The sequence below is a fragment of the Microcebus murinus genome, chromosome 3 (assembly GCF_040939455.1).
Source record: "Microcebus murinus isolate Inina chromosome 3, M.murinus_Inina_mat1.0, whole genome shotgun sequence".
Taxonomy (NCBI): Eukaryota; Metazoa; Chordata; class Mammalia; order Primates; family Cheirogaleidae; genus Microcebus; species Microcebus murinus.
Genome location: NC_134106.1, coordinates 11,548,153 through 11,574,074, shown reverse-complemented (window position 1 = coordinate 11,574,074; position 25,922 = coordinate 11,548,153). Strand labels below are relative to the sequence as shown.

At 39.5% G+C, this 25,922-nt stretch overlaps 1 protein-coding gene across 2 annotated transcripts in view; it reads left to right on the top strand.

Moving 5' to 3' along the window:
* Positions 1 to 25,255, top strand: part of NBAS (NBAS subunit of NRZ tethering complex) — a 328,315-nt gene extending 303,060 nt beyond the window's left edge. Inside the window, exons 49-52 of one of the 2 annotated variants that reach the window (XM_076000561.1) lie at positions 4,356 to 4,495; positions 7,780 to 7,924; positions 12,989 to 13,117; positions 24,845 to 25,255. In XM_076000561.1, coding sequence (XP_075856676.1) covers positions 4,356 to 4,495; positions 7,780 to 7,924; positions 12,989 to 13,117; positions 24,845 to 25,120 — 690 coding nt within the window. In that variant the 3' untranslated portion in view covers positions 25,121 to 25,255. The remainder of the gene's footprint in view (positions 1 to 4,355; positions 4,496 to 7,779; positions 7,925 to 12,988; positions 13,118 to 24,844) is intronic. The other variant, XM_076000562.1, reaches the window with a different exon arrangement.
* The last annotated feature ends 667 nt before the right edge of the window (positions 25,256 to 25,922 follow it).

The window sequence follows — 25,922 nt, the reverse complement described above, 5'->3', positions numbered from 1 at the left end:
AGGTTAGGAACATAGTAATAGGAGGAAGCACCATTACAAGGAGTAGATGGGGGCAAGATGTTTAGAACTGAAGCTGAGTATAACAACTGAGGGCTAGAATTTCCCTTTCAGTGGTGTGTGGTATGAGGTAGGGAGCTCCCCATAGGAGCCATTCAGGATTATGATTTTTTGACTTTATGATGGGTTTATTGGTATATTAAATATATTTTCAACTTATGGTATATCTGACATATGTTTATAGGGACATAACTTGATCATAAGTAGAGGAGTATCTGTATATCTATTATATCAGGATTTGTCTCCCTGAATTCTCACAAGTTAAATTGATTATCTTTCTGATGCTTCTTAGTTCCTTCTTTTATCCTTTCCTATCTGTTTGAAGAACTTCCTTTAGCCAGTCTTTAAGATAAGGGCTGTTAGTGACAGATTGTTTTAACTTTCCTTGTGTTGGGATGTTTTTATTTTTTATTTACCCTTTCTTCCTGAAAGATAATTTTATCAGATGTAGAATTTGTAGTTAATAATTCTTTTCTTTCATCACTTGAAACAAAATGTGCCACTTCCTTCTGGCTTCCAAGGTTTCAGATAAGAAACCTATTATTATTCAAATATTCAAATTATTATTCAGGTGTTTCCCTGTAGGTGATATGTCATTCTCACAGTCTGCTTTCAGAATTTTTTCCTGTCTCTAGTTTTCAAGTTTAATTATGATGAGCATGGATTTCTTTGGGTTTATCCTGTTTGAGGTTAACTTAGCTTCTTGGATCTGTAGATTTGTGTCTCCCATCACTGTTGGGAAGTTTCTAGATATTATTTCCTAAAATATTTTTCAGCATCCCCCTTTCTTCTTTTCCTCTGGGATTCTGATGGAAAATGAGCCTACCTGAGCTTGAGCCCTCTTCTGTTTCTGGGTCAGGAGTTGGGAAATATTATGCCTGGGTGGACTTCTTTTTTGGGTGAGAGACACAAGACATTCTGCTACCATGTTGTCCCTTCAGACCTGGAGTTCCAAACTTGTTAACTTTCTTTTTACCACCCTTCAGAGTTTTCCTTTCATTGCCTTTTGTATTATTTCCGTGGTTTATAGTTGTGCTTAATAGAGAGGAGCAAGCAAAAAGGGGTAAGCCATCTTGTCCAGACTGGGAGCCCTTTACATATATTTGTCTTATCTTTTATTTTTCTTTACACATAAATTTGTTTTGAATTTTTATTATCAGAATTTACTGCAGAAACCCTTAAATGACAAAATGAAGAAGATAATTTTAACATTCCTTTTTAAAGATCTTTTAATATGTGGACACAAATCTTAAGCACTTGTATTTCAAAGAAAATGATTGTGCAATAATGTGTATTCCTTGTCGTTTTTTAAAAAATTAATATGCTCAAGTCCATTTTAGGCCCATTTTCTTCTCTCATACACGGTAAAGCTTGCAGCTACAGTGGTAGCAAATTTAAAACTGCTTTGTTAAGACCTGAATAACTTACACTGAAATCTTTTTTGATATGAGGGACTGTGCAACTGTGCATACACAAAATACACAGTTATATAAATTACCATATCTTTCACATTTGCATTTTAAATGTAGTGGGGGGATCAAGGCTCTGAAAAGTAAGTTACTAAAAATTGAAATGTTTAATGAACATTCAGAAGAAAATATTTCCTGATAAAGACATAGTCTTAAAAAGTCCGCGTAAGAAAGGTGTTATACAAATAAATTTATTAGAAAACACATTTTATACATGGAAACTATTATTTGCATTCTAATATAAATATAAACAAATGAAGGTTTAATTTATAATTTTTTTCTTTCTTTCCTTTATGATATAGTTCATGTCTTCAAAACTTACAAGCTATTACAGTTTCTGAAAAGAAAGAAATTAAATCTAGATGGTATTAAAAACATGATTTGTTGTTGTTAATCTTTTCCTCTTCCTGGGATGCATCACATATAGAAAATAACTCGTATAGAGTCTGCATTTCATGTAAAGGGGAAAACTGCTCGTTATTAATTATACTACATTTAATTATAGAAACTAGAATATTAACACTGCCAGAAACATCACAAACAATATTCAATGGGTTTTAAATATTTTTAAAGCACAAACCTTTTCTACAAATAAACTCTTATGTAGAAATTAAGATTATAATGCAGGAAGAAAAGTACAGCTATTTATCTACCCTTTCCCCAGCTGCAAACCTGAAGGCAGAACTTCTGAGACTTCAGGTGTTTTTGAAGCCCATTTTTCAGATAAGGAAAATGAGGCCTAAAGAGAGAGACTTGACTGAAATCACAAGGCCTCATTTGTGCAGATGTAATGTTGGTAAACTTACTGGTAATCTTTGGTCTTTTTTTTAGCAATTTCCCTCTTGACAACATTTTCTTTCTAAATCTTACATTTGTCTCCAATAACAAAATCAGCCAAAAATTTGTGGCAAATCCATGAATATTTAATATCATTTATGCTAAGTTATAAATGACAAGCTGTCTTCATTCATTCATATGTGTGTCCATTCATTTGTTCATTCATTCACGCATTGTACATCTCTATGGCAGGCATTATTTTGAGTTGTAGGGATAAACCAGTGAACAAAAAACAGTCTCAGTTTTCAAGAGGCTTACATTCTTATGGAATAAGAAAAGCAACAAATAAATATACACTCTGTCACATAGTTATAAGTGCTAAGAGGGAAAATGAAACCAAGTGAAAAAGATCAGCATGGAGGAACGTGCCTTTAGTGAGGGCAGTTAAGCAAGGCCTTCGCTGATAGGGTAACATTTGAGAAACTTGAAGGAAAGGAAAAAACAAGCACTCAGGTATCTGGAGGAAGAATGTTCCTGGAAGAGGAAACAGTTCCTGAGGTGAGAGTGCAGGACTGTGTGCTTGTAGGGAACCTCAAATGCCCTGAGGCTGGAGACAAATTGGAGGTGGTAAGATCGGATAACAACAAATGGATATCTCGAGTTTGAGATTTGAAAAAAAAAAACAATTATTTATAAATAGGCAAGACAATATTGCCAGATTCCCAGTTTGAGGACTAACTTAAATGATTAAAAATGTATCTAGCATATTGAGTCCTCTAGTTTCAGAACATGCTCATCTTATTATATTTTGGCTCTGTCACATGCCGGCCATGTTACCAGGGCAGTTGAGCCTGTTTGCTCTCCTGTAAAGTGAGGTCACTGGTGCCTGTCCTGTCCTCCACACAAACCTGAGGTAAGGGTCAGCTGACTTACTGGACTATGAAATTATTTCAAAACTAAGAAAGCTTTTTATTATTCCACGAAGGAGTGACATAGGGCTTTAAGGCAGGTTTGAAAAGATCTGTCAGGTCACTGAGCAAGGCTTCCCATAGCAATTACCAACAATTTCAAAGTATATATCAACTTCTATAAAATGCAGAATTCATGGTGTGACTTTTTCAGATGGCTTCTTGGGATCAGAGCCAGAATGACCATGCAATTAAACGCTTTAGAAACATGCATTAGTGCAGACAATTTAGCATATATACAGACAAACTATTCATTGTCATTATCCTTTCAAGGTGTCATCATCTGACTGTCTGTGTACCCTAATGTAGAGAATCTGTGTTAAAAGAAACTAGAAAACGGGAGAACCAGATTTGGGCTTACTTTTATGTGTTTCTCAAACTGCTTTTTAACTTAAAATAGTAAACATTTACACCCACAGAGGCATTGGAGCAATATTATTTGTTTTAAGACTGCCTCGGTGTAAAAGAAAAATTATTTAGCTATTCAGTGGGCGGAAAAATGAGTGTTCTGTATTTGGCAGAGACTTCTTTTGCATTAGATGTAGAAATGTGAATAAAGGATATTTTATTTTTATTTATAGTAAAAAAAAATCATATGACAAATGTACTTTAGTAAAATCTTTAATTTTAAATTAGAGAAATTTTCTAAACAACATGTAGGCTTAGCAGTTTTCAAATGAAAATTAGAAGTTCATTTTGGATAATTTGAACTTTAAAAAGTCACCTAATGTTGAGTCTGTTGAAATATTATAATTTCAAATAAAATAATTTAGTATCTTAACATATGTTAAATTCCAACAAGCCAGTTCTATGGAAGTCTACTTGTTTGAATTTATTTTGGTACATAAAGTTACCTTCCTGTGATTTCATATTTTTAAACAACTTTTAATATAATTGCTTGAAATTGAGTAAGGCACAGAGTTTTTGAAGTTTTTTTTTTTTTTTAATGCTGTTGAATCTTCCCTCAACACACTGTAAAAAATTTTCAAAAGAATATTTAGTCAGAATAATCAAATTTGAATTCTTCTACAAATCAATTCAGTAGCTTCTGCAACCAGTTTCAAACCTGTATTTCTACTTCCAGGTAGATATAGCTGACATTGAGAATGAAGAGAACCGCTACTGCCTGTTCATGGAACTCTTAGAATCTAGTCACCATGAGCTTGAATTTCAGCACTTGATTTTACTCTTGCAAGCTTGGCCACCTATAAAAAGTGAACATGTGTAAGTATGAAAATAAAATCAGCCTAACTAGCGTTTCTGTGTCTGGAATTTAGTTCTAAAAATGTAGCACCTTCAAAAGAGCCAATAAAAGAATAATTGTATGTGCATACATGTGTATATAAAATGAATATTTGCCTTTAGAGGAAGTTAAAATTGTTTTTGAAATATCGCATTGTCTTTCCATTTCTTCTTGCCCCACACCCAAATATTTTATTCAGAAGTATCAGACAGTACTTGATAATAACATCTGACTTACGATGTCAACAAAACAATTTTGTTTCAGTATTTTCACTAGGAAATTTCTTGACTATCTTAACACAGCTTATAACACTAACTTGAGAATCCATATGAAATAAATGAATAATTCCCACTTATTGAGAATATACAATGTTATGTTATGATTTACATATATTACCAGTCATTCACACAACACACCTACAAGGGAAGGTGATGTTATCTAATTTTATAGATGAAGAAATTGAGGCTCAGAAGTTAGATAACTTCAGGCATCACACAGCTTATAAATGAAGGAGACAGAATTCTAACCAGCTACTGGCTACCTTTGCAGTGTTTTTCCTCTATGTCATGCTGAACTTACAGCTGCCGCTCATAGCTGCATGGGGTACTACTTATTTAATCCTTATGCTATCATAATCCTTATTTAATCCTTATGCTATAACTTACCCCTTTCCTTCGGAAGAAGTGGCCAGATTTCCTCTGAGCACATGTGCTGGCTCTCATGAACTGCAGCTTTTCATTGGCGGGCAATATGAGCACCAGCGCTCTTGCTCCAAACGCCTGTTTGCTCCTGGACTTGCCTTGTTCTTCCCAGAGTCAGCCTGAAGACTCTGCCCTAGGCTAATGGGCATCTCCATCTGACAGATGTTAAAGAAGGATACTTTTCTGCAAATAAATCCCTTTTTTTCTGTGAATAGTTTAGAACTATAAAGAACATCTGGAAAAGACTTTACCCTAATGCTAGGATGAGACTGTTAGGAATTTCTCAAGCTAATGCAGGAGACTGTTGTTTTGTTTTTAACTAAGTGTTCAGAAAGAAAAAAAGTTTCTTAAATCTCTACCCTTCATGGCTGAGAGGGCACGCCGACTTGTAGTTTTTAAGAACAGGTTCTTACCTTTGCTATTTGAAATTCTCCAGGATCTCACATCATAAAACCTTCAGTTTCGCTTGTGACAGTGCACTTGCATTTGGTTCCCGTAGCTGCCTCCAGACCTGGGGTGCTTGTTAAAAGTAGAGTCCTGAGTCCCTTATTCAACCTACAGAGTCCAACTCTCTATACTCAGAGGCTACAGTGAAACAGGTGTGGGGCCCACTAGTTACATTGTCAGTGATGCGGTACTTTTTTAGGAAATGATTAGAGTTGAATGATAGATTTCTTCATACCCTCATTTCCAAATTCAAAGTATGACATCTCTAATAGAGTACTTTGATTTTACAGGTTCTTTTACATTTAGAACACTGACCATTTAAGGTCATTAATTTATCTGCAAAATCCCAAATAAGCTTCCCTTAAAACATTTGTTGCATCTGAAACATTTAATGCATTTGTAGACCCCAAAATCTTAATTTTAAAAATTATATTCTTACAATTTGCAGTCACATATGGAATGAAATTTATAAATTGCTAGCCTGTATTTTATAAAACTACTTTATTAAATCATTAGAATCAGATGAAAGCATTTCCCAGTCAGCTCACCCCTCTTACCATTCATGTCTCCTCTGCCTACGAGAAAACCAGAGGATAAGTCCTTTTCTGGGGAATGCATGATGGGATACTTTAAAAACAAGTTCTCAGAAATACTTTTGACTACTCTTTCTTTCAGACAGTCCAAGGTATGACTTCAGCACTTCCGAAATCACCAAAGGAGAGAAAGAAGAGAAGGAGAAAAAGAGAGAAAAGGGAGGGAAGGCAGGGAGGAAGAATACACAGTGTGATAGCGTAACAATGACTGCATGCTGCTTGTCAACAGGACAAGGTTAAAAAATAAGAGATCTGCTTGATGCACATGACTGCTAATTTAGTAATACCAACTTTGAGTTTTTAGTTTTAGTCCTTTATAAGAAAATGCATGGAAAGTATAATAGATTTGCACTTACAGAAGATTCATAGTTTCTCTCCAGTGTGTGGAAACTATACCTTGATAATCTGTTATCAAAGCCACATTGCCCATAGTTCACTGTGCTGCCAGACCAGTGTTTCTGCTACAGTGGTACAGCCCGGTAGAGAAAGTTCAGCAGAGCTAAACTCAGACTTTGAAAGAGGTCAGCAGAGGGTAAGCCCTTGAGTGTAGGAAGACTCCTTAGCCAGCCAGACACTCTTCCTAGAGCTGTTCTTGCCTTGAAATAAGCAGTATTCTTTGTCCTCACAGATTATTAATTTGAGCTAAGACACAAAGCCTTCACCAGAGGCTAGTATGGTGAGTCCCCTTTTCACACTTGCACTTGAAATTGTTCTCAGGGTCAAGGAATAAAATTCTTTCATGGGAAGGACCGTCCCTAGTTGTTCAGTGTCTAGAATCTAGTGCTGTGATAATGAGACAATAGACTCTTAGTAAATAGTGAATTTTTTTTTTAAATGTCAGTCAAATGCATATCCTAGTCCTAGGGCCATGAAATAAATTTACTTTTAATCTATCCATTAAAATGTAAATTGTGATGTTTTTATGAAACATGGGGGACAATCAGAGAAGGGAAAGAAAAGGCAAGGTTTTACCTGTTTTTGTTTCAGATAGGAGAAAACAATGTAAAGCCAGCATTCATGTAGTAAATAGTAAGGTGTGCCCACCATTGGGTGATACTTCACAGTTACACACATCATTCATTAAATAAAGCGACTCTTCAAGGAAAAAAAATCCAAAAACATTAAAGTACCTTTTCACAAGGAAGGAACTGAAGCCCAGAAAGGTTGGGTGGCTTCCCCAGAATCCTACAACTAGGCAAGAGTATTAAGTAACTTCTCTGAGTCACCCAACCAGTAAAATCAAGAAGTCATAATTGGAGCCCAGGTCTCCCTGCCCTTTCAGCTCCACTCACCACCTGTGTGCTACTGGGCTGCTTGCCGGAACCACAGGAAGCTGCTTTTTCTCCTTCAGACACTCTCTTTTCTACAAGATTGAGTTGAAAGAACACATCATCTAGGTCCTGATTGTATTTTACCATAAGCATTTTACTTCATAAAGTGGAATTTCCTTTCCTGTTTTAAAATTTCTCACCACAATTTTGATAGCGTTAATCCTTTCCAATGGCTTGCATTTTTCTCCCTTAGAACCAGCATAACCAATAATCCATGGGTGAGACTAGCTACAGCGATGCTAACCAAATGCACAGTGGAGAACAAGGAAAGACTGGGGAATGAAGTTTTGAAAATCTGCCGCTCTTTATATAACACCAAGCAGATGCTGCCTGCAGAGGTGAGTGCATGTTTCCAGTGGCTTTCCTGGGGGTGTCCATTTCCTTATCATAGCTCTTCATTATAAGCAATCCCAGTAACTGTACTTGAGGAACATTTAGCTTAAGTCATTGCTAGTAAAGGCCATCATTTCCAACAAAACAAATAAAGAAAAGCAATGCTGAAAGGGTGCTTTGAGGTAGCTTTTCCCCCTTTGGATCTCCGAAGCAGTGTTCCTTGTACAAGTGCCAGCATGTAACCCAGTTTTTAATTCCTTCTGGATGCCCTTTTATGTCAAACTCAAGTTTGTGTTCCACGTGGTCACAGTAGCACACGTCTTAACTGTCTGAACCAGGCAGGTTGGTAAAGTAGTAGTAAGCTTTAGCACTCCTCTAAGCAGATAACCAATCTCTCTGAGTTTTACATACTTTCTGACCTCAGTGTAATGAGATTGCATAACCACAATATTTATTCTCTGCAAACTATGGTAAATAGTCTGCCACTTGCATTTTTACTTTGTTCTCTATTTGATCCCATGATTTGACTGTCACAAAGATATTTATTTTATATATGTGTATATATATATATATAGAGAGAGAGAGAGACAGACAGACAGACAGAGAAAGGACACATTCTAAAATAAGCACATGTTAATTACAACCCCTGCTGTGGATCCCACCTCAGCAATGTATTGTTTGAGCAATTTACATGTCTTAAATTTAAGTATTTAGATAATGGCATTAAATTAATTAATTGGTTTTGAGTTTCTACCACATAGGAGATAAACTTGAAAATAAAATTGTAAATATGATCCTTTGTATCCTCATTGTAATCACTCAAGGAAAATATTCTCATTATGGATGCACATTTAATGAATTGTTTTCTGAATGAGGGACTGGATAAGTGTTTTTTGATTGAATTTTAAAATAATTTATCCATTTAAAGAAGTCTTCCTACCACCAGAATAACAAAATTATTCTATAAAATATTTAAAGTACCGACACCAAAAATAATCTCCCCTTACTCCAGCAGAGTATAGTTTGGGCTATGTACCATGGTCTGCTTGTATTGGCTACTTGGAAACCTGTGATTCACTCTGCTATGTTGTGAGGAGCTGGAAGGTGGGTACCATGGCTGTGTCATCTCTGTGTCACCCATGGCAGGATACAGCTATTGCATACAGAGGGGACTCAACACAGTTTTTGGTCCTCATCAGGGTATGTAATATGTGAATAACATGGGTTTCATCTTAGCCTTAATACAACTTAAGATCAAGCATTGTTAGTTCCTCACCCAACACCAGACATGTCCTGTCAGTTCTGTTGAATCTAGATTAGGAGAACATTGTTTAGGGTCTGCTGTTACTGTCTAACAAGCTGGTGCTAATGGTGATGACTAACATTTGCCAGTAGTCTTGGACTTTCACTTCCATTGTCTCCTTTAATGGTTACTACCACCTGTAAGGAGATTCCTTAATCCCCATTTGACTGATGGATTTGGCTGATGGGTTAGAGGCGGTGAGGTGAAAGGTCTTGCTGCAGGCCATCCAGCACTTTTTGATGCTAGATACCCCAGTTGCATGAGGACAGGAGGAGCGTTGGTGGACTAGTCTTGCTTCTCTGATGACCATCAGGCCATGGGGACCATGCCCCAGTGCATCTCTATAAATCATAGTCCCTGGGGAAAACAAACACCCAGGGTTGTGGCCTTGCATGGAAGCCAGGCCTACCTAATCCTCTTCTTTTAAAGCCTCTCATTGCTTTTCTATGTCCTGATGGTCTGAGAGGTTTGAACCGTGAAGGTATGTCAAATGAGTTGTCCTGTAGTTCTCTCTGCTGCTTTGACCTTTCTTGCAATTCTCAAAATCCCATTGTAAATCACCTATTAATGCTCGTCTTGCAACACAGAGGAAAAATGTCCAACAAACATAATAGAGGATTTAATAATTAAAGACAGAGTATGTGGCAATAACTGTTAGCTAAGAGATGAAGAGTACTTAGTAGCTCACATAGAGTAAGTTCCTCCATTCTTGAATGCCCTTGCTTGATGGTGTGCCATCTATCCTGTATGCTTGTTCAGAGGGCTGTACCGGTTATTTCATAAAATTTGACATGAAAGCACAGGTCATCCATGTGTTATGCTTAATCTAAACATCATACATCATAGAGAAGTACTTGTTTACTCATTCCTGGTAGCTTATTGAATAAGAAAATGTGTGTTAAGAGAGGGAATCATATAAAGGTTATTTTAGAAATGGCATGTACCTAGCAGTTTTTGAATACAGAGAAGGAACAATATTTTTGTCATCAAGCAAGGCAAATTGACCAATCAATAATTACAGTAATACAAGATGAGACTGGGCACAGTGGCTCATACCTGTAATCTTAGTGCTTTGGGAGGCCAAGGTGGGAGGATTGCTTGAGACAAGGAGTTTAAGGCCAGCCTGGGCAACATAGCAAGACCTGTCTCCATAGAAAATAAAAAACTTTAGCCAGGCACAGTGGCATGTACCTAGAGTCCCAGCTACTCTGAAGGCTGAAGGAGGAGGGAGGATTGCTTGAGCTCAGGAGTTTGAGGCTGCAGTGCATGAGCTGTAATCATGCCACTGCACTCTAGCCTGGGTAACAGAGTGAGACCCTGTCTCTAAATAAAAATAATTACAGTAATACAAGATGAAAGATAATATAGGGCTGGGCATGGTAGCTCATGCCTGTAATCCTAGCACTCTTGGAGGCTGAGGTTGAAGGATCACTTGAGGTCAGGGGTTTGAGGTTGCTGTGAGCTAGGCTGATGCCACAGCACTGTAGCCTGGGCAACAGAGCAAGACTCTGTCTCAAAAAACAAAAACAAAAAGATAGTGTAGAAAATACTTACAGAATACAGTTAGAATATAGAGTGCTAACCTGGGATATTCAGAGGTGTCTTCACAGAGGGGTGTGGTTTTTCTGCACCTATTTAAGCTGAGGCTTAAAGAGCAAGTAAGGATTAGTCAGACAGCAAAAGAGCAGAGGTTACCACTTGAGCAAAGACCTGGAGGTGTGAGAGAGTCCAACACCCAGCAGCTGGAGCATCTGGACAGTAACCACTGGCCACATGTGAATATTAAAATTATAACTTAAGTAACATTAAAAATGCAGTTCCTTATTTGCACTAGCCCCGCCTCAGTTGTGGCTCAGGGCTCGGGCTGAGGACAGCACCCATGGAGAATGCTTCTCTCGTGGCAGAACGGGCCCTGGGGAGCTCTCTGTGGAATGTGTGGGTGACGAATGCTGCTGTGACCTGCCAGGAGGAGGACGGGGAGGAGGGCACAGGAAGCAGGTCCGGATGTAGCCAGCCAGGCCAGAGTGTCGTGCTTAAGAGTTTGTTTCATCCTCCCAAGTATTGTCTGTAGTCTTGGCATCCCAGAGGAAAAGTCTGCATTTATCTTTGGCTGGGTGAGACTCTCCTGGGTGTCCTGTGTTCTCTGAGGCACACACGGTACTTCTCTGAGTTAGAATCCCTGGTGCTTGAAGAATACATGTCACAAACCGCCACCCTGCTGATACGATCCTTGTCACACAAGTTTGTGTAGCACAACCTTTCAGTTTAAAACTGGAGGGCCTCGCTGATTTCCAGAAGAAACGTGCTGTATGAAAGCTATAAAACTATAATGAGCAGAATTCCAAAGAGAACTTTATCTCAAGCTTTAAATGGGAGGTTCTTTGTGTCATCCTTATTTTATATGCTTTATAATAATGTAAAGGAATAATAATGTAAAGGAATTTTGAAAATGTAGTAAGTTTGAGCTTTTCTTCTCTGTTCTGAGTAGCACAAGAGAAAGATCAGTCCCACGGAGGCCAGTGATCCTCAATTCTTCTTCCAAAACAAGCCATGCTTTAAAATGATGGGGGCACTCACAGCCTGATTCTGTTCTTTTTTTTTTTTTTTTTTTTTTTTTGAGACAGAGTCTTGCCTCAGCTAGAGTGCCCTGGCATCAGCCTGGCTCACAGCAACTTCAAACTCCTGGGGTCAAGCGATCCTCCTGCCTCAGCCTCCCAGGTAGCTGGGACTGCAGGCATGCACCACCATGCCCGGCTAATTTTTTCTATTTTAAGTTGTTTGGCTAATTTCTCTCTATATATATAGTAGAAATGGGGGTCTCGCTCTTGCTTAGGCTGGTCTCAAGCTCCTGAGCTCAAGCAATCCTCCCCCTTCAGGCTCCCAGAGTGCTAGGATTACAGGCATGAGCCACTGCACCTGTCCTGATTCTGTTCTTTATGTTACAGCTAATGGTAGGACCCCAAAGGTAGCATAGCTCGGCAGGCAAAACAGCTTGCAAATCTGTTCTTTATTCGTTTATACTTTTGTTGTAGAGGATTACCATTTGTTATCTTATATAAAAGCCTGCTCTCTGATGACAGGTTCAGTCAGTATAATAAAGGGCTGGGAAAAAAATGCAAATACACCTGTAGAGATCCAAACACATTTTCATTTTTCTGTACCAATGATAGTTTTCATGAAGATGGACTGTCTTAAGTATATCAAGGATTCAATTCACCTTGCCGTTAGGATTTTAAGCAGGTTTTAAAATATTTTATTTCGCAATTTCATTTGTTTCAGTGGGTGACAATTAGATATTGTTAACAGTATTAACAATTGATAATCAATAGTTTTTATTAAGCCTCTAGCATATGCTGAGCATTGTGCGTCACATTCAGTAACACTGATTCACACACAAAACACAAAAACTGCAGAGTAGATGTAAACACGTGCATTTCACTTGGGAGGAGACTAGCGCTCTGAGAGTTTAGGAACGTAAGATGACAGTACTGTATCTATGCCATGAGTACTACAAAGCCATTAAAAATTATGATGCAGAGGAACGTCTGATAACTTGGAAAGATGTTCACAATGTGCTGTGAACTGAGTGAAGCAGGTAGCGAACCCTGTATTCAGCGTGGTGCCACGTGTGCTGTACACGCACACACACACGCACATGCACACGCTCCCACATTCATAGAAAAAGGGGTAGGGAGATCCAGTAAGCACGTCACGGGCATGAGCAGCGCGTCTTCGAGTTCCCGCTCACGGCGTGCTGTGGTTTCAGGCTGTGAAGGAGCTGTGCCGGCTGCTGCTCGCCCAGGCCCTCCTGCTGCCGTCCCTGAAGCTTCTCCTGGAGAGCCCAGATGAGCGTCTGCACGCAGTGGCGTTGGAGCAAGTTGGAGCTGTCACTACGGTATGCCCAGCTGAACTTGCTTTTTCTTGTGTTTCAAAGACATGAATTAGCACTTTCATTCTCATAAATGATAACCGTGATTCATTTAAAACTACTTTATTTATGGGATTCTTTGACCACAATAGCTGCTTCTGTTTTGTCTAAGCAGTCTGTATTTGTTTATTGAACAAACATTTACTAAGCTCTTCCCAGGAGCCAGATTTCATGTTTCAGTGCTGAGAATACAAATCCAAATAAAGAAACGGTTTTTCTAGAGAAGCAGTGTGTCACCTGTAATCCTAGCACTACGGGAGGCTGAGATGGGAGGATCATTTGAGCTTAGGAGTTCAAGACCATCCCCTGTCTCTACTAAAAAAAAAAAAAAAAAAATAGAAGGAAATTAGCTAGACAACTTAAAAAATATATATGTGTGTGTGTGTGTGTGTGTGTGTGTGTGTGTGTGTGTATAATTAGCCGAGCATGGCAGCACATGCCTGTAGTCCCAGCTACTCTGAAGGCTGAGGCAGGAGGATCGCTTGAGCCCAGGAGTTTGAGGTTGCTGTGAGCTAGGCTGACACCACAGCACTCTAGCCTGGGCAACAGAGTGAGACTCTGACTCAAAAAAAGATAAAAAAGGAAGACAGAGCAGCCATAGACTAGCAGACTAGTCTTCTTGCCACTTGAAATTTGGGTCTAAGGAACTCCTTAGCATCAGACAAGTTTTCTATCCCTGTATGTATGTGTTTGGTTATCTACTAATTAAAGGTGAGAGAGAGTGGTGTTTACTGGAACCCTCTGAAATCTCAAACTCGTATTTCCTTTGGCAACCTAAACCGCCATTGAAGCAGCATCTTGGCCTGAAGAATGATGTACTAAAGTAAGTCTTGAGATTTCTTCCTCGAGGCTGGTTGTCCTGTTATTATGATTAAGGAAGAAACTTTCTCTTCTCATTTAAAATCTTCTGCTTTAGGATTAGATAGCTTAAGGTTGTGTTTTAATGAACTCATATTGTATAATCCTTACTGAAACCCTTTTATATAGGGAGATCATTCTTTTGTTTAAATTATGTGTGTGTGTGTATGCAGACTGTACACATTCACAGACATACACATGTATAATTTTACATTATATATATATATATATATAATATGTATTTTTTAAAAAAAACAAAAATGTGGCAGGATATCTTCTAGGGACCAGAAAGGGAAGGAGAATCTTAGAGCAGAGGTATATGCTTGCTACACAGGTTAGTGAAGAAATTCATAAAAAGACATTTGATATAAAATTCTGTTAATGACAAAGGGTACAGAAAGTTATGTAAATGGTTACAAAAGTAGAATATAATTGTATTTTGAAACGGTCATTATGAACAGAATGAGAAAAATCTAATGCCTTTATTCCTTTAGTTGTATTAATATTTTCAAAATAATGTAAAAGCTTCTGCAAAGGTTTTGTGAATTCCCCCCCTTACCACTGATAATTCATCAGAATGGGGGTCTAGACTGACGTAGGGAATCAAGGGACTTGCCTGGTGGTAGCCCCCCCCTCCCTATTTGTGCTAAAATAAAAGTTGAATAAGTTTAGGAATCCATATAAAACTGAGAATTACAGTGAGTTTTTTTCTTAGCCTATTTTTTCTTATAAATCCAAGAAATCGGGAAGAAAAAACTGAGGAAAATCAGGCTGTGTACTTAAAGTGCTTTGTTTTTCCTCCCCACCATTATACACTGCGTTAGTATCTCTACTTGGGCATTCTCACAAAATTTGCCATGGGCCTCTTTGAGAAGAAAACAGTGATGTATTATGTACTGCCTTTCCATATTCATCCTGCATAGAGCTCTCTTGATGTACTCCTCAATTCCATAGGTAAAGTATATCAGTTTTCATTTTAAAAATTCTTTATTGCAAAAGTATCTGTCAAAAACTGCATCTAGAATAGGGACGCCCTAACTGCTAACTAATGTTGCTACCCACACAACAACCCCCAAACACATCCCACTGTGACTCTCAAAATAAGAAACTAACTGGGAACTACAACACCCAAGTAGTTTTTAAATGGCGCTAATGTATCTCCATAACACTTTCACCTGAATGTTTGATGTGTTGCATTGTGCTAAGACTGTGGTTTTAAAACTGCTCTGAAGACTATGAGTAGTTTGCCTGTGGTTGCAATGATAGCACACAAAACATCTGTGCCCTTCAGATGCAAAAATCAAAACCACAGGTATAAATTGCTAAGATGCATTACTTGCTTACCATTGAGATCCTTACTTTTAGAAATTCAGTAATGAGACTTAACTGAAACTTCTCCACACTAGGTTGAATGTTCACATTGGGCTAGCCCGTTGTGCCCTTAAAATGTGTTCCACAAAAATATCAGGTGTCTTTGGACCTTTTGCATTCTCCAAAAAGCTAAGGTTTTATGGAGTTTTCCATTTTTAAAATATTTTTTAACTTTTTATTTTGAGACAATTTAAAATTCACATTGAGTTTTAAGAATAATACTACAGATCTCTTGTATTTTTTGCCCAATTTTCCCTAATAGTAACATCATGCATAACTGTAATATATAGGCTGAGCATCTCTCATCTGAAAATCTAAGATCCAAAATGCTCCAAAATCTAAAACTTTTTGAGTGCCAACATGCTCAAATAAAATGTTCATTGGAGCATTCTAGATTTCGATTTTCAAATTAAGGATGCTCAACCAATAAGTTATAATGCAAACATTCCAAAATCTAAAAAAGACCTGAAACTTCTGATCCTAAGCATTTTGGATAAGGAATCCTCAACCTGCAATACTGTGACCAGGCTATCGACATTGATGCAATCGGATTGATTGTATCAGTATCTGTATCATTGACACAGACATATGCAGATTTCACCAGTTGTGCAGGCATTCGTGTGTATGTGTGTGTGTCTATCTCTGTGTGATGTTGTCTACTGTAACTTTGTGTGATCAGAAACTACAGTCAAGGTACAGGAACACAAGGATCCCTCATGCTGCCTTTTATAACCCAGCCACCTTCCCCCCACCCCACCTTCCCAGCAACCCAGGGGAACTACTAATCTGTTCTCCATCTCTATAATTTTATTATTTCAAGAATACTATTATATTTAAACAAAATATAAAATTAACTATAATTTATCATTGTTCCCTGAGCACCATTAAAGGGTGGTGGTATACTTTTCTAAAGGAAGAGTTTCTGTAGGCATTTTTGCGGGACTTGTGTCTAGCTATTTTAAAATCATCTTTGGTATTGCAGTGACAAATATAAAACTTTTGCTTTCTTTTTTTGTTTGTTTTCATTTTGCTGTTCACTCTGTCCATTTAGTAGGGGGCTTAAATTCATCAGCAACTTTAGTTTTCCCCTTATTGGTTATTGTTGGTGGTTCCTGTTGACATTAAAAGAAAAAACATCTGGCAAAGGGACTCCTCTGGTAGCAATCAGTCCTGCACACTGTGCAGATCCAAGTGGAAAAACGCCCCCACTTGTTTGCTGATAGCATGTATTATTTCACTGTTTGTTAAGAGATACTGACAGCTTTATAGGTGTTTACAGTTGAAAGGATGATACTTAAGTGCTGATGCCAGAGATTGTACTGACTTTTCCGCCAACAGTATTATTCATTTCTTTCTCTAAACTTTTCTGAAATTGCAAACCTCTGGCGTTTAGCATGTAACCTTTTACAAATGGCCAGCAGCCTCTTTCCTCGGCCAGAAATGGAGAGTCCTTCTATGAGATTAAATTGTTGATGAACAATTAAAACCCTGCACGATGTAGACTGCTAGATTGCCCTCTCCATCAGTCAGTGAGATTGAGAGCTCGAAACCTTATTCTGTTCAAGAAGGGAGCTCCTGCCAGTGTGTTTCAATCGCATCTCTAGAATATTTTCTATTCTGATAGAAGTCTCTTGACTCACGCCATCAAAGAAAGAAGATATGTATTTACAATAGTTTCGTACACTGCAAATGTTCCCATTTAACAATTCCAGATTTGCAGTGGCTCCTGCTCTTCATCACTTCCTCTTCTTTGGTACTGCCCAGTGCCTATGCCCCCACCCCATGCCCCAGGGTTTGTATGGGACTACTGTGCCTATTAAAACAGTAAGTCATGGGGTTATGAAGGAAAGTTTAAGACTGTTAGCACCTAATTAAGGGTTTCTTCCTGATGTTAATAATTACCATCTTTCAAGTCCCATCTCTTTACTAAGTATTATAATAGGCACATTCTTACTTTATCTTCTTAACAATCCTATGAGAAGATATTATTCTGGTTTCACAGCTGAAAACACTGAGACTCCAGGGTCACACAGCGAGTAAGCAGCCAGAGCTGAAATTTAAAACCCAGACTTAACATTCAAAGTCCATACTTAACCATGCAGTTTCTTTTCATATAACTAGGAAGACTGTATTATATTGGAAAAGGGTCATCCCTGCAGAGAAATGAAATTGTTGAAAGCACCTTGAGACACATAATATTACCACTGAAAAAGACTAGAGCAGAGCTAGTCCAACAACTTGCCCAGTCGGGCTTCCTTTTTCAGCCCACTCACTCATCCAGACTCTGGCTAAGCACTGCAGGGGCCTCTGTGCCATATTGAATAGAGCTCATGGCAGGAGAACACCTCCTAAATGAAGCCTGCACCCATTTATCTTGAACATGTTGACCTTAGTCCTGCTCAGGGGAGCTGCTCAGAATTAGTAAGGTCCTCCTTCCAATGGCATTCCTTTACATATTTAATGTGATTAATGTGATTTCCTATCCCCTTTAATCTTGCAATGGAATCACCGGAACCGACCAGCATTATTTACAGTGACCTGTATCCGGTTGGAGGGATGGAAGATTCTCTGAACAGCATGTGGATTGATGTATTTATGCAAAACAAAGAAACCTTCCTCTCTTCGTTCCCCTTTAACTCTATCCAGGTTTCCAACTAGTAGCTTTCTAGTGGGAGTCTCTTCCACCCTGGGCACTCCAGCATTGCCTTCTCCATGCCAACTCAGCTTACACACCCTCCTTCTTGCCTGGGCGCTCCATGGTGGCAGGGAAATTAGGCTGGGATTGTAACAACCTTGTTGGGTAACTGCAAATTCCCTCTTTGGTGTTAGCCCTAATGACAGTTGGTTTTCTTCTAAGTATATGCAAACCAAGTTAGGCTTAAGTGATCCAAGCAATACAAAGAATCACTGTTCTTATGGCTCTTTGGGTATCAGGCTCTTTTTCTGAGAATTGTGGGCTGTCTACTCATTTCTAACTATCGTTTTAACCTGAACATGCTGAGATCTATTACTTGCACCCCTCATCATTCATCTTCAGCCCGTGTTTGGTCTTCTGGATGAAGCAAACTCTACAGCAGCTTCTCGCAGAGGTCTCAGCTGGATGCCTCCAGCAACAGGCAGCTCACTCCCTGTGTTAAACTATTTGATTTCTAAATACCTCTGGTGGTTGGTTGACTTACTTGATATGAACAGACATATTAAGCACCCATTGTGCATGACCTGGTACTGTGTGTGGAATGAGGACTAGATAGGGCATTTGTAAAGATGATATAAAATAGTATTATCCCTGTGTTTAGTGGAATTATCTCAGGGAGAGATTGGTGTATGAAATAATAACACAAGTAACTAAACAAGTTAACAAGGAGGTAGGTACAGTGTATGGAACTAGCAGACTCAGGGCTCCAAACTCTAGTATTTGGTTATGGTCACCAAGATGATTAAGCTTGAATTTTCAAACATTTTCTCGCTCTTGTTGTTAGAGCATAAGTCAGATGATTTGTCCTAATTTTGGTTTCAGAAGAAGAATACTGTTAAATGCCATGCTAAGAGTGAAACTTATGATGTGCTGAGAAAATGTAATCTGAATATCATATCAAAATATAGAATACAAGAAGTCATCTGCAGACATTTTTTATTCCAAGTATATATTTGTGTTGCCCTTTTATTTTTCTACCCTTGCAGTTGATATTTTCAATAACTTTTATTAGTAACAGTATATGTGAAAACAAGACAAATATCCTTCCCTAAACAGTGAAATAATATTAAATAATCTTTGTTAAAGTAATTGAAATGAGGCCCTGCATGCATTATACTTCTGGAATTTCAGCTTACCTCATTATTGTAATTACTCTTAGCTGGTATAGATTAGTAAAATCAAAGATTTTAATTCAGAGAAGGTTCATTACCTATTGTTTAAAGAGGAATTAAACAGATAACATTTTAATAGCTTAGAAGACAGTAGTGCTCTGTGCTTTAATAGATTTCTTTCCCAAGATCTTCAAAGTCTCATTTATTCTCAAAAATTAATTGTTGACATACAAAAACAGTCTCTGACAGAGATAGCAAGCATTTTACTCATCTTAGGGTATGTGTCAGCCTTTTTCCTTCCAGGAAATCCTTTATTCATGATTTATGTGACTTTATTCATGATTTATGTGACATGATTTATGTGACTATTCATGATTTAAGTTCAGCTATTTACTGAACTTAAACTCCGCACCAGGCCTTATGCTAGGCACTAAAGAGCTTCTGTTATCTCCAGCCCTTACAGACAGTCTGTGTTTCTGATGTGGAAACCGGAGCTCAGAGACGTTGCTCATAACAAGGTCACACAGCTGTTTAGTGAAGGAGCCAAGATTGGAATTGGTTCTAACTCAAACGCCTGTCTTCTTTTCCTAGCACCAGACTGTCTCTCACTCTAACTGAAAGTTATTTGATCAGGGGAATTAAATCAACCAATCCTTCTGGACTTGTCCATTTATTTCACACGTCCAAACTGAGTCCCAAAATGACAGAATACATTTTCTCCCTCAAGCCCTTAAAGCGCCAGTCAATCCAATGTCAGGGATGTGTGATTTTTCACAGTCCATATACCAAAGTTAATTCCTGATCAGTTTAAGAGTTAAACGTTGTTAAAAGTCAGAAAATTAGAAAAGAATATATATTGAGGAATTGTAACTTAAGTTTTCAAGCAATGGAACAAGTCATAAAGGTATAGATCCTTTCCTGATGTTATAAAAATGTAAAACTTCTATGCCACAAAAAAATAACCCAAACAGAATTATACACAGTAGGTTGGAGTGTTCATGATAACTCAGATACTAACCTTGATTTTAGTTATACAAAGAACAAGTCACATGTGAAAGAAAGATGTTACCACTCTGCTAGATGAGCAAAGAATTTGGTCCTCCCTACAACAAATAATAAAAATGATAGGAAATTTATGGAAAAAACCATTCTTGCAAATAAATAAATTCAAATTAAAGCAGCCTTGAGGTACCATTACATAGCTCCTAAATTTGCAAATGATTTTCCTTCCGAAATAGTGACACCTAAAGCAGAGAAGTTTATCATGAGACCAGCTGACACGCTCCTACGTCGGCATCGCCGCTGTGGACTGGCACAGTTTGACATTATCATGCGGTTGTACTTACATTCATATTCAGAGCCTAAAACTGTTTCAGATACTTTGCCCGAGGTATTAGTTTGCTCAGACTACCATAACAATGCACCACAGATTGAGTAGTTTTAACAACAGAAATTTATTTTTTCACAATTCAGGAGAGAAGAAGTCTGATATCAAGTTGTCAGTGGGTTGATTTCTGAGGTCTTGCTCTGTGGCTTGCAGATGTCTGTGGCCTCACGTGGTTGACCCTTGCTTTATGTGTGCATCCTAATCTTCTTATAAGGACTCCAGTTATATTGGAATCCATCCTAATGACCTCATTTTATCTTATTTACCTCTTTAAAGGCCCTGTCTCTGAGTACAGTCACATTCTGAGCTACTGGGGTTACAGCTTCAACATATGGGGGTGGAGGACACGATTGAGCCCTAACACTCCAATAATACCTCTCCTGGTCATTTGTCCTATGTAAATAATTTAAATAAAGAAGAAAGTATGTGCATAAAGATCATTCATTTTAGTGTTTTAGTAATTAAAAGCAGCTGAAATATTTATAGCAGAAGTTGAATAACTTGTAACATCCATTCAACAAACTATTTTGCAGCTGTTAAAATTTTGAAAGAATGAAAACTTCGTAAGAGACATTTTATAATTTCTTAACATATAATGAGAAAAGTAGAATACAAATATCATACGATTGTGGAAAAATATCTATGCACATGGACAATTACTGGAGAGAAAAGGTAGATAAAAAAATTCTCTTGTGGTGATCCCTATATGGATGACTTTTCTTTTTCAAACTATTTCAACTTTTTTTTTTTTCTCTTTTTATTGCAAATAGAAGAATAAAGTGGGTTGGAATGAATAATGGGTGGTCACAGTACCAAGCTTCTGTGGTAGATAATACCAGATTTTTAGTCCCTTTAGTTGGAATTTTAGCCAAAAACAGGAAAAATGAAGACAACATGAGGTTTAAATGAATCTAGCAACTCAGCAGTGTGGTGCTGATGTCAAAGCACCTGAGAAGGCTTTGGGCACCCTGCACTCGGCTGTGCTGAGGGCAAGGACTCAGTCTGGTCTTGGTGCCCTGACATAGGCCGGCTAGTGTGTGGAGAGGGACATCGTGGCTCTCTGTGAGCTGGGGATACCTGTACTTCTATGACCCTCAAACACTTCTTTAAAATGAAGTTGTTGGAATGGGTATTACAAAAGCCATCTCTTTATTGTTTTACTCTCTATTTTGTCCCCAATATGCACAGAACAATCGTCTATGCACTATCTTCCTTGCAAATGACAATTATAAACTATACTCTGGCAATTCTGTACTTCTTGCAAAGTCAGAACCAGTTAGAAAGTCAGAGAAAGGAAATGAAATAAAGTCAGCCACTCCATTTTCCCAGCACTTGATTATAAGAAGCCAAAACAGAATCCCCGCCCATACCTTTCCCGGATCACTGCCCAAGCTCAGACTCTGCCTTTGTAGAGTGAATCAGGAAAGGAGGGAGCCAGGGTCAAAGGGGAAACATTACATTTAATTTCCATGACTTTAGCCCTGGATGTTCTCAGCCAAGATGGTAAGTAGTGGTAAGCAGCATGGTAAGCAGCGGGCTTTTGGAGAGCAGCTGCCTCTGCTCTTCCCTACCATCTATTCTTTCCCTGCCAAGACAAGGGCAGCTTCTGAAAAGCTGGGTATATTCAACTACAAACTGATTTGCAGGATTCCATTGCACTGGAGAGAAACAGGAGCTAAGGAGGGAACGAGAGGAGCAGCAGCCCCTGTCTCTTCCTCAAGCTGGAAGAATCCATCACTCCCATTGTAGGATTCTGTCAGGCCCCGAGGGAGGCTTAGTGAGTAAAGTGCAGGAATAATAAAGGTGTCCCAGCCTTGAAAACTTATTCAGGGCAACAAAGAAAGTGTTACCCTGCAGTGTTTGGATTCTGAACCTTTTATCCATGTATTTTATCAAACAGTTGCCTGCAGCATCCTGGCACACACTCTCTTCTCTCCTGGAGGGTTAGGTGGAAGGATTATTGGTTTAAACCAAAATAACAACACATACAGTAACTCAGATGCTGTGTGTGTGTGAGAGAGAGAGAGAGAGAGAGAGAGAGAGAGAGAGAGAGAACACATGTGCAGGTGGAGGCAGCAGCCTTGAGTGAAAGAGTGTGAGCTTTGGAACTATTTATTCATTCATGTATTCATTCCACAAATTTTGCTGAACTCCTAACATGTGGCCAACCATTCTGGGCATGGGGAAAGCAGGGCTGAGCAGAGGAGACGAGATCTCTGCTCTGCAGCAGCTCACGTTCTGGAGGAGAACGGTAAGCCAATAAATTGGTCAGGATGGGGGCTCCTAGTCCAATTCCACTACCGGTGCAGCATGTGACATTCAACACACGACTTTGAGCTCGCTGAATGAGGTTAAAACTGTCTTAAAGGCATGTCTGAAGTCCTAGAGATAAAGTACCTGGCAGGATCTGTCGCATAGATGCTGTCATGGTGCGTGCAGGAGCTCTGTGGGGTTCAGGTTCTTGTTTGCTAGGTATGAAGAGATGGGAGGGTGGTTGGGAAGAGACACAGAACCCATAGGCAGCCCCAGTGAGCAGTAAAAGCTCTCGTGCTCCTTTCAGCAGAGAAGCTAGTCTTTCGTACCAGTTGTTTTTCCTCCCATCTCTTAGGAAACAGAACAAAAATAAACAAACAAAGCTAAATTGAGTTCAACCTAAGTGTCTTCCTGGGCCAAAGGAGGGTGAGTTGTGTGTACAAGTGTTGATGAAATTCGAGTCCAAAGACAGGACACTGAGGGTTTGTGGAAAGACTCTTCCATTCTAGAGTCTAACTCTATTCAGATGCTCTGCAGAGATAGGGTCTTTATCGTGTACTTGTGCCGTTTACAAAAAACGTGACAAAGTTTAATAATGTAGGTTCACTCAGCCATTTAACAAATGTTAATTAAACTAGATGCTGAAACAGAAGGATGATAAAACCTCTGTGCCCTCAAGAATCTCCCAGTCCAGTAGGGGAAACAGACACGTATTTACTCTGACGCAACACGAAGGGGCGTGTACCAGGTGTCTTGGGAGCACAGAGGAAAGAGGAATCGGCCTGGCCAAGAAAGAGAAGATGGCATCAGAGCTGATGTTTACATTGAGTTTTGAACAATCCCTAGGTTGTAGGAAAGATTCATGCTATCTGATAGTGGGCAGTAAACTTTCGTTCTCAGTACTTCTCTTGGTTTAATCCTTGTAGCCAGTGGACACAGTTGACCTTGTCATCTTCAATAGCCTCTCCTCCTCATCACAGAACATGCAGGAGGAGCACATTGTGTACAATTGTATAACATAGTTGGTCTAAACATTAGTTAATTGTCTTGGACATCATTTCTGAGGGTCCTACAATCAAAATTATCAAAAGCGTACAGTGACATTGAGAAGAACCTATCATGGAGCTGTTTTAGGATACCCCAGTGTAAATGAGAAGCTCTGAACTTTGATATGTGATCAGTATTGACTTGATCCCTTACAAAAATATGGAAAATGTAAAATAGAAAAATACAAACTATCGAAGCCTTTGAAAACCATACATAGAAGATAAGGCCAAGGAGAAAGATAGTGCAGAGAATACGCAAGTCAAAAGAACCTATAAAAACACGTTTGAAAAAGGTAAGGGTGGTCTGAGCTTCCTGGGGGCTCAGGCGAGAACAGCTGAAAACCCCCGTGCCAGTCACCCTGTTACATCAGTGGGCTTGAGGGACGTGTTCTTTTCTCAGCGGAGTAGGACAAAAGGTTTTCTTGTTCTGAAAAGATGTTTTAAATGTGGTTCTACACTGAGAGATTTGGAGTTAAAGAGTACGGACCACGGTGAAGGTACAGATGAAGTGGTAAATGTTAAGAGCCAGGCTTTGAAGCCAAGGCTGACGAATTCAGATTCTGGCTCCACAGCTTGCTGGCTCCGATGTTAAGCGAAGTTCTTATACCTCAGTTTCCTCATCTGTAAATTGAGAGGTAAAAGTGCCAGTTTCACAGGGTTGAACTGGAAGGGCTCAATGAAGTGATACTTGTACACTATTTAACACAGTTTCTGGCTCTCAGCATATGGTAGCCGTAGCAATGCTTCAATGGGGTTCTTGGTATGTCTTATGTTAAAAGGAAAGCGTGTCTGTGACCTCAGAGGTAAGCTAATGGCCTACGCATGCTTTTTGGAGCAGATGTTGTTAGACCCAGGCAAAGGTATGTATGGGGCTGGACACAAAAAGGCAACAGTCAGACGGCGTGGAGAGTCTGGGGGAGACACGGACTAAGCAAACGTCCTCTCACGTTTTGCCTGTCTCATTTCCCGAAGGTGAATGACTCCAACTGTGATGAAGAACTTCTGTCCCTACTCCTGGATGCCAAGCTGCTGGTGAAGTGTGTCTCCACTCCCTACTACCCGCGTGTCGTCGACCACCTCTTGGCCAGCCACCAGCAAGGGCGCTGGGACGCGGAGGAGCTGGCCCGGCACCTGCGGGAGGCCGGCCACAGCGCCCAGGCTGGGTCTCTCCTCCTGGCCGTGAGGGGGACTCACCGGGCCTTGAGAACGTTCAGCACAGCCCTGAGCGCAGGACAGCACTGGGTGTGAGCGGCCTTCCCTGGCCCGCACTCCTGGGCGGAAAAGAGCGTCAGAGCTGCATGCCGTTCCCCACGCAGCGCGTGTGCCTGCAGCTGTTCTCGGTGGTTCCAGCAAATCGCTAATAAAGCTGTATGTAAATGAGGAGCAGGCTGCCGTTTTTTGAACTTTTTTCTTCTATTTTATTCCAACTAGTTGACATACTTCTTTCTTATTGACTAAGCGACTCCCCCTCACCCCTTTCCTTTAACCTGCCTTTTCTGGATAGCATGCAATTAATAAAGTGTCTGAAACTGCAGTTCAGAACTCTAGATGTGGTGGTGGGTAGGGCTGCATTGGAAAGGGAGAGAGTGTGTGTGGAAAGGGCACTGGTTGGGGCAGGTGTCGTAGGAGGGAGGAAACGTGGGCCTGTATTCAAGTCTCCATGAGCAAATTGTCCCACCTCTCTGAAGCTCAGTCTACCATGTATAAAGATAAGGGTTATATTATTTATCTCAGAAGGTTGTTGAGTGTATACGTGAGGTTGTGTGTCAAGCTCTGTTAGATACGTAGTAGGCGCCCAAGAAAGTCTAACTCTCCTTCCCCCTCACTAGTGGCACAGAATATGGATTGTGACTTTAAGGCCATAGCCAGATGATCTGTACCAAGACATGGTGGTGGTTAGAGGCCTCCACAGTTTATCAGCATATTAAGATGGACACATTTGCATGTCCACAAAACCTACAGTGGTGCCCCCTGGAGAGAAGGCCACCTCTGAGCAGTTTCCACATTGCTCTGTCAAAGCCAGCAGGCTGCATGTGACGTGGCTCCCTGT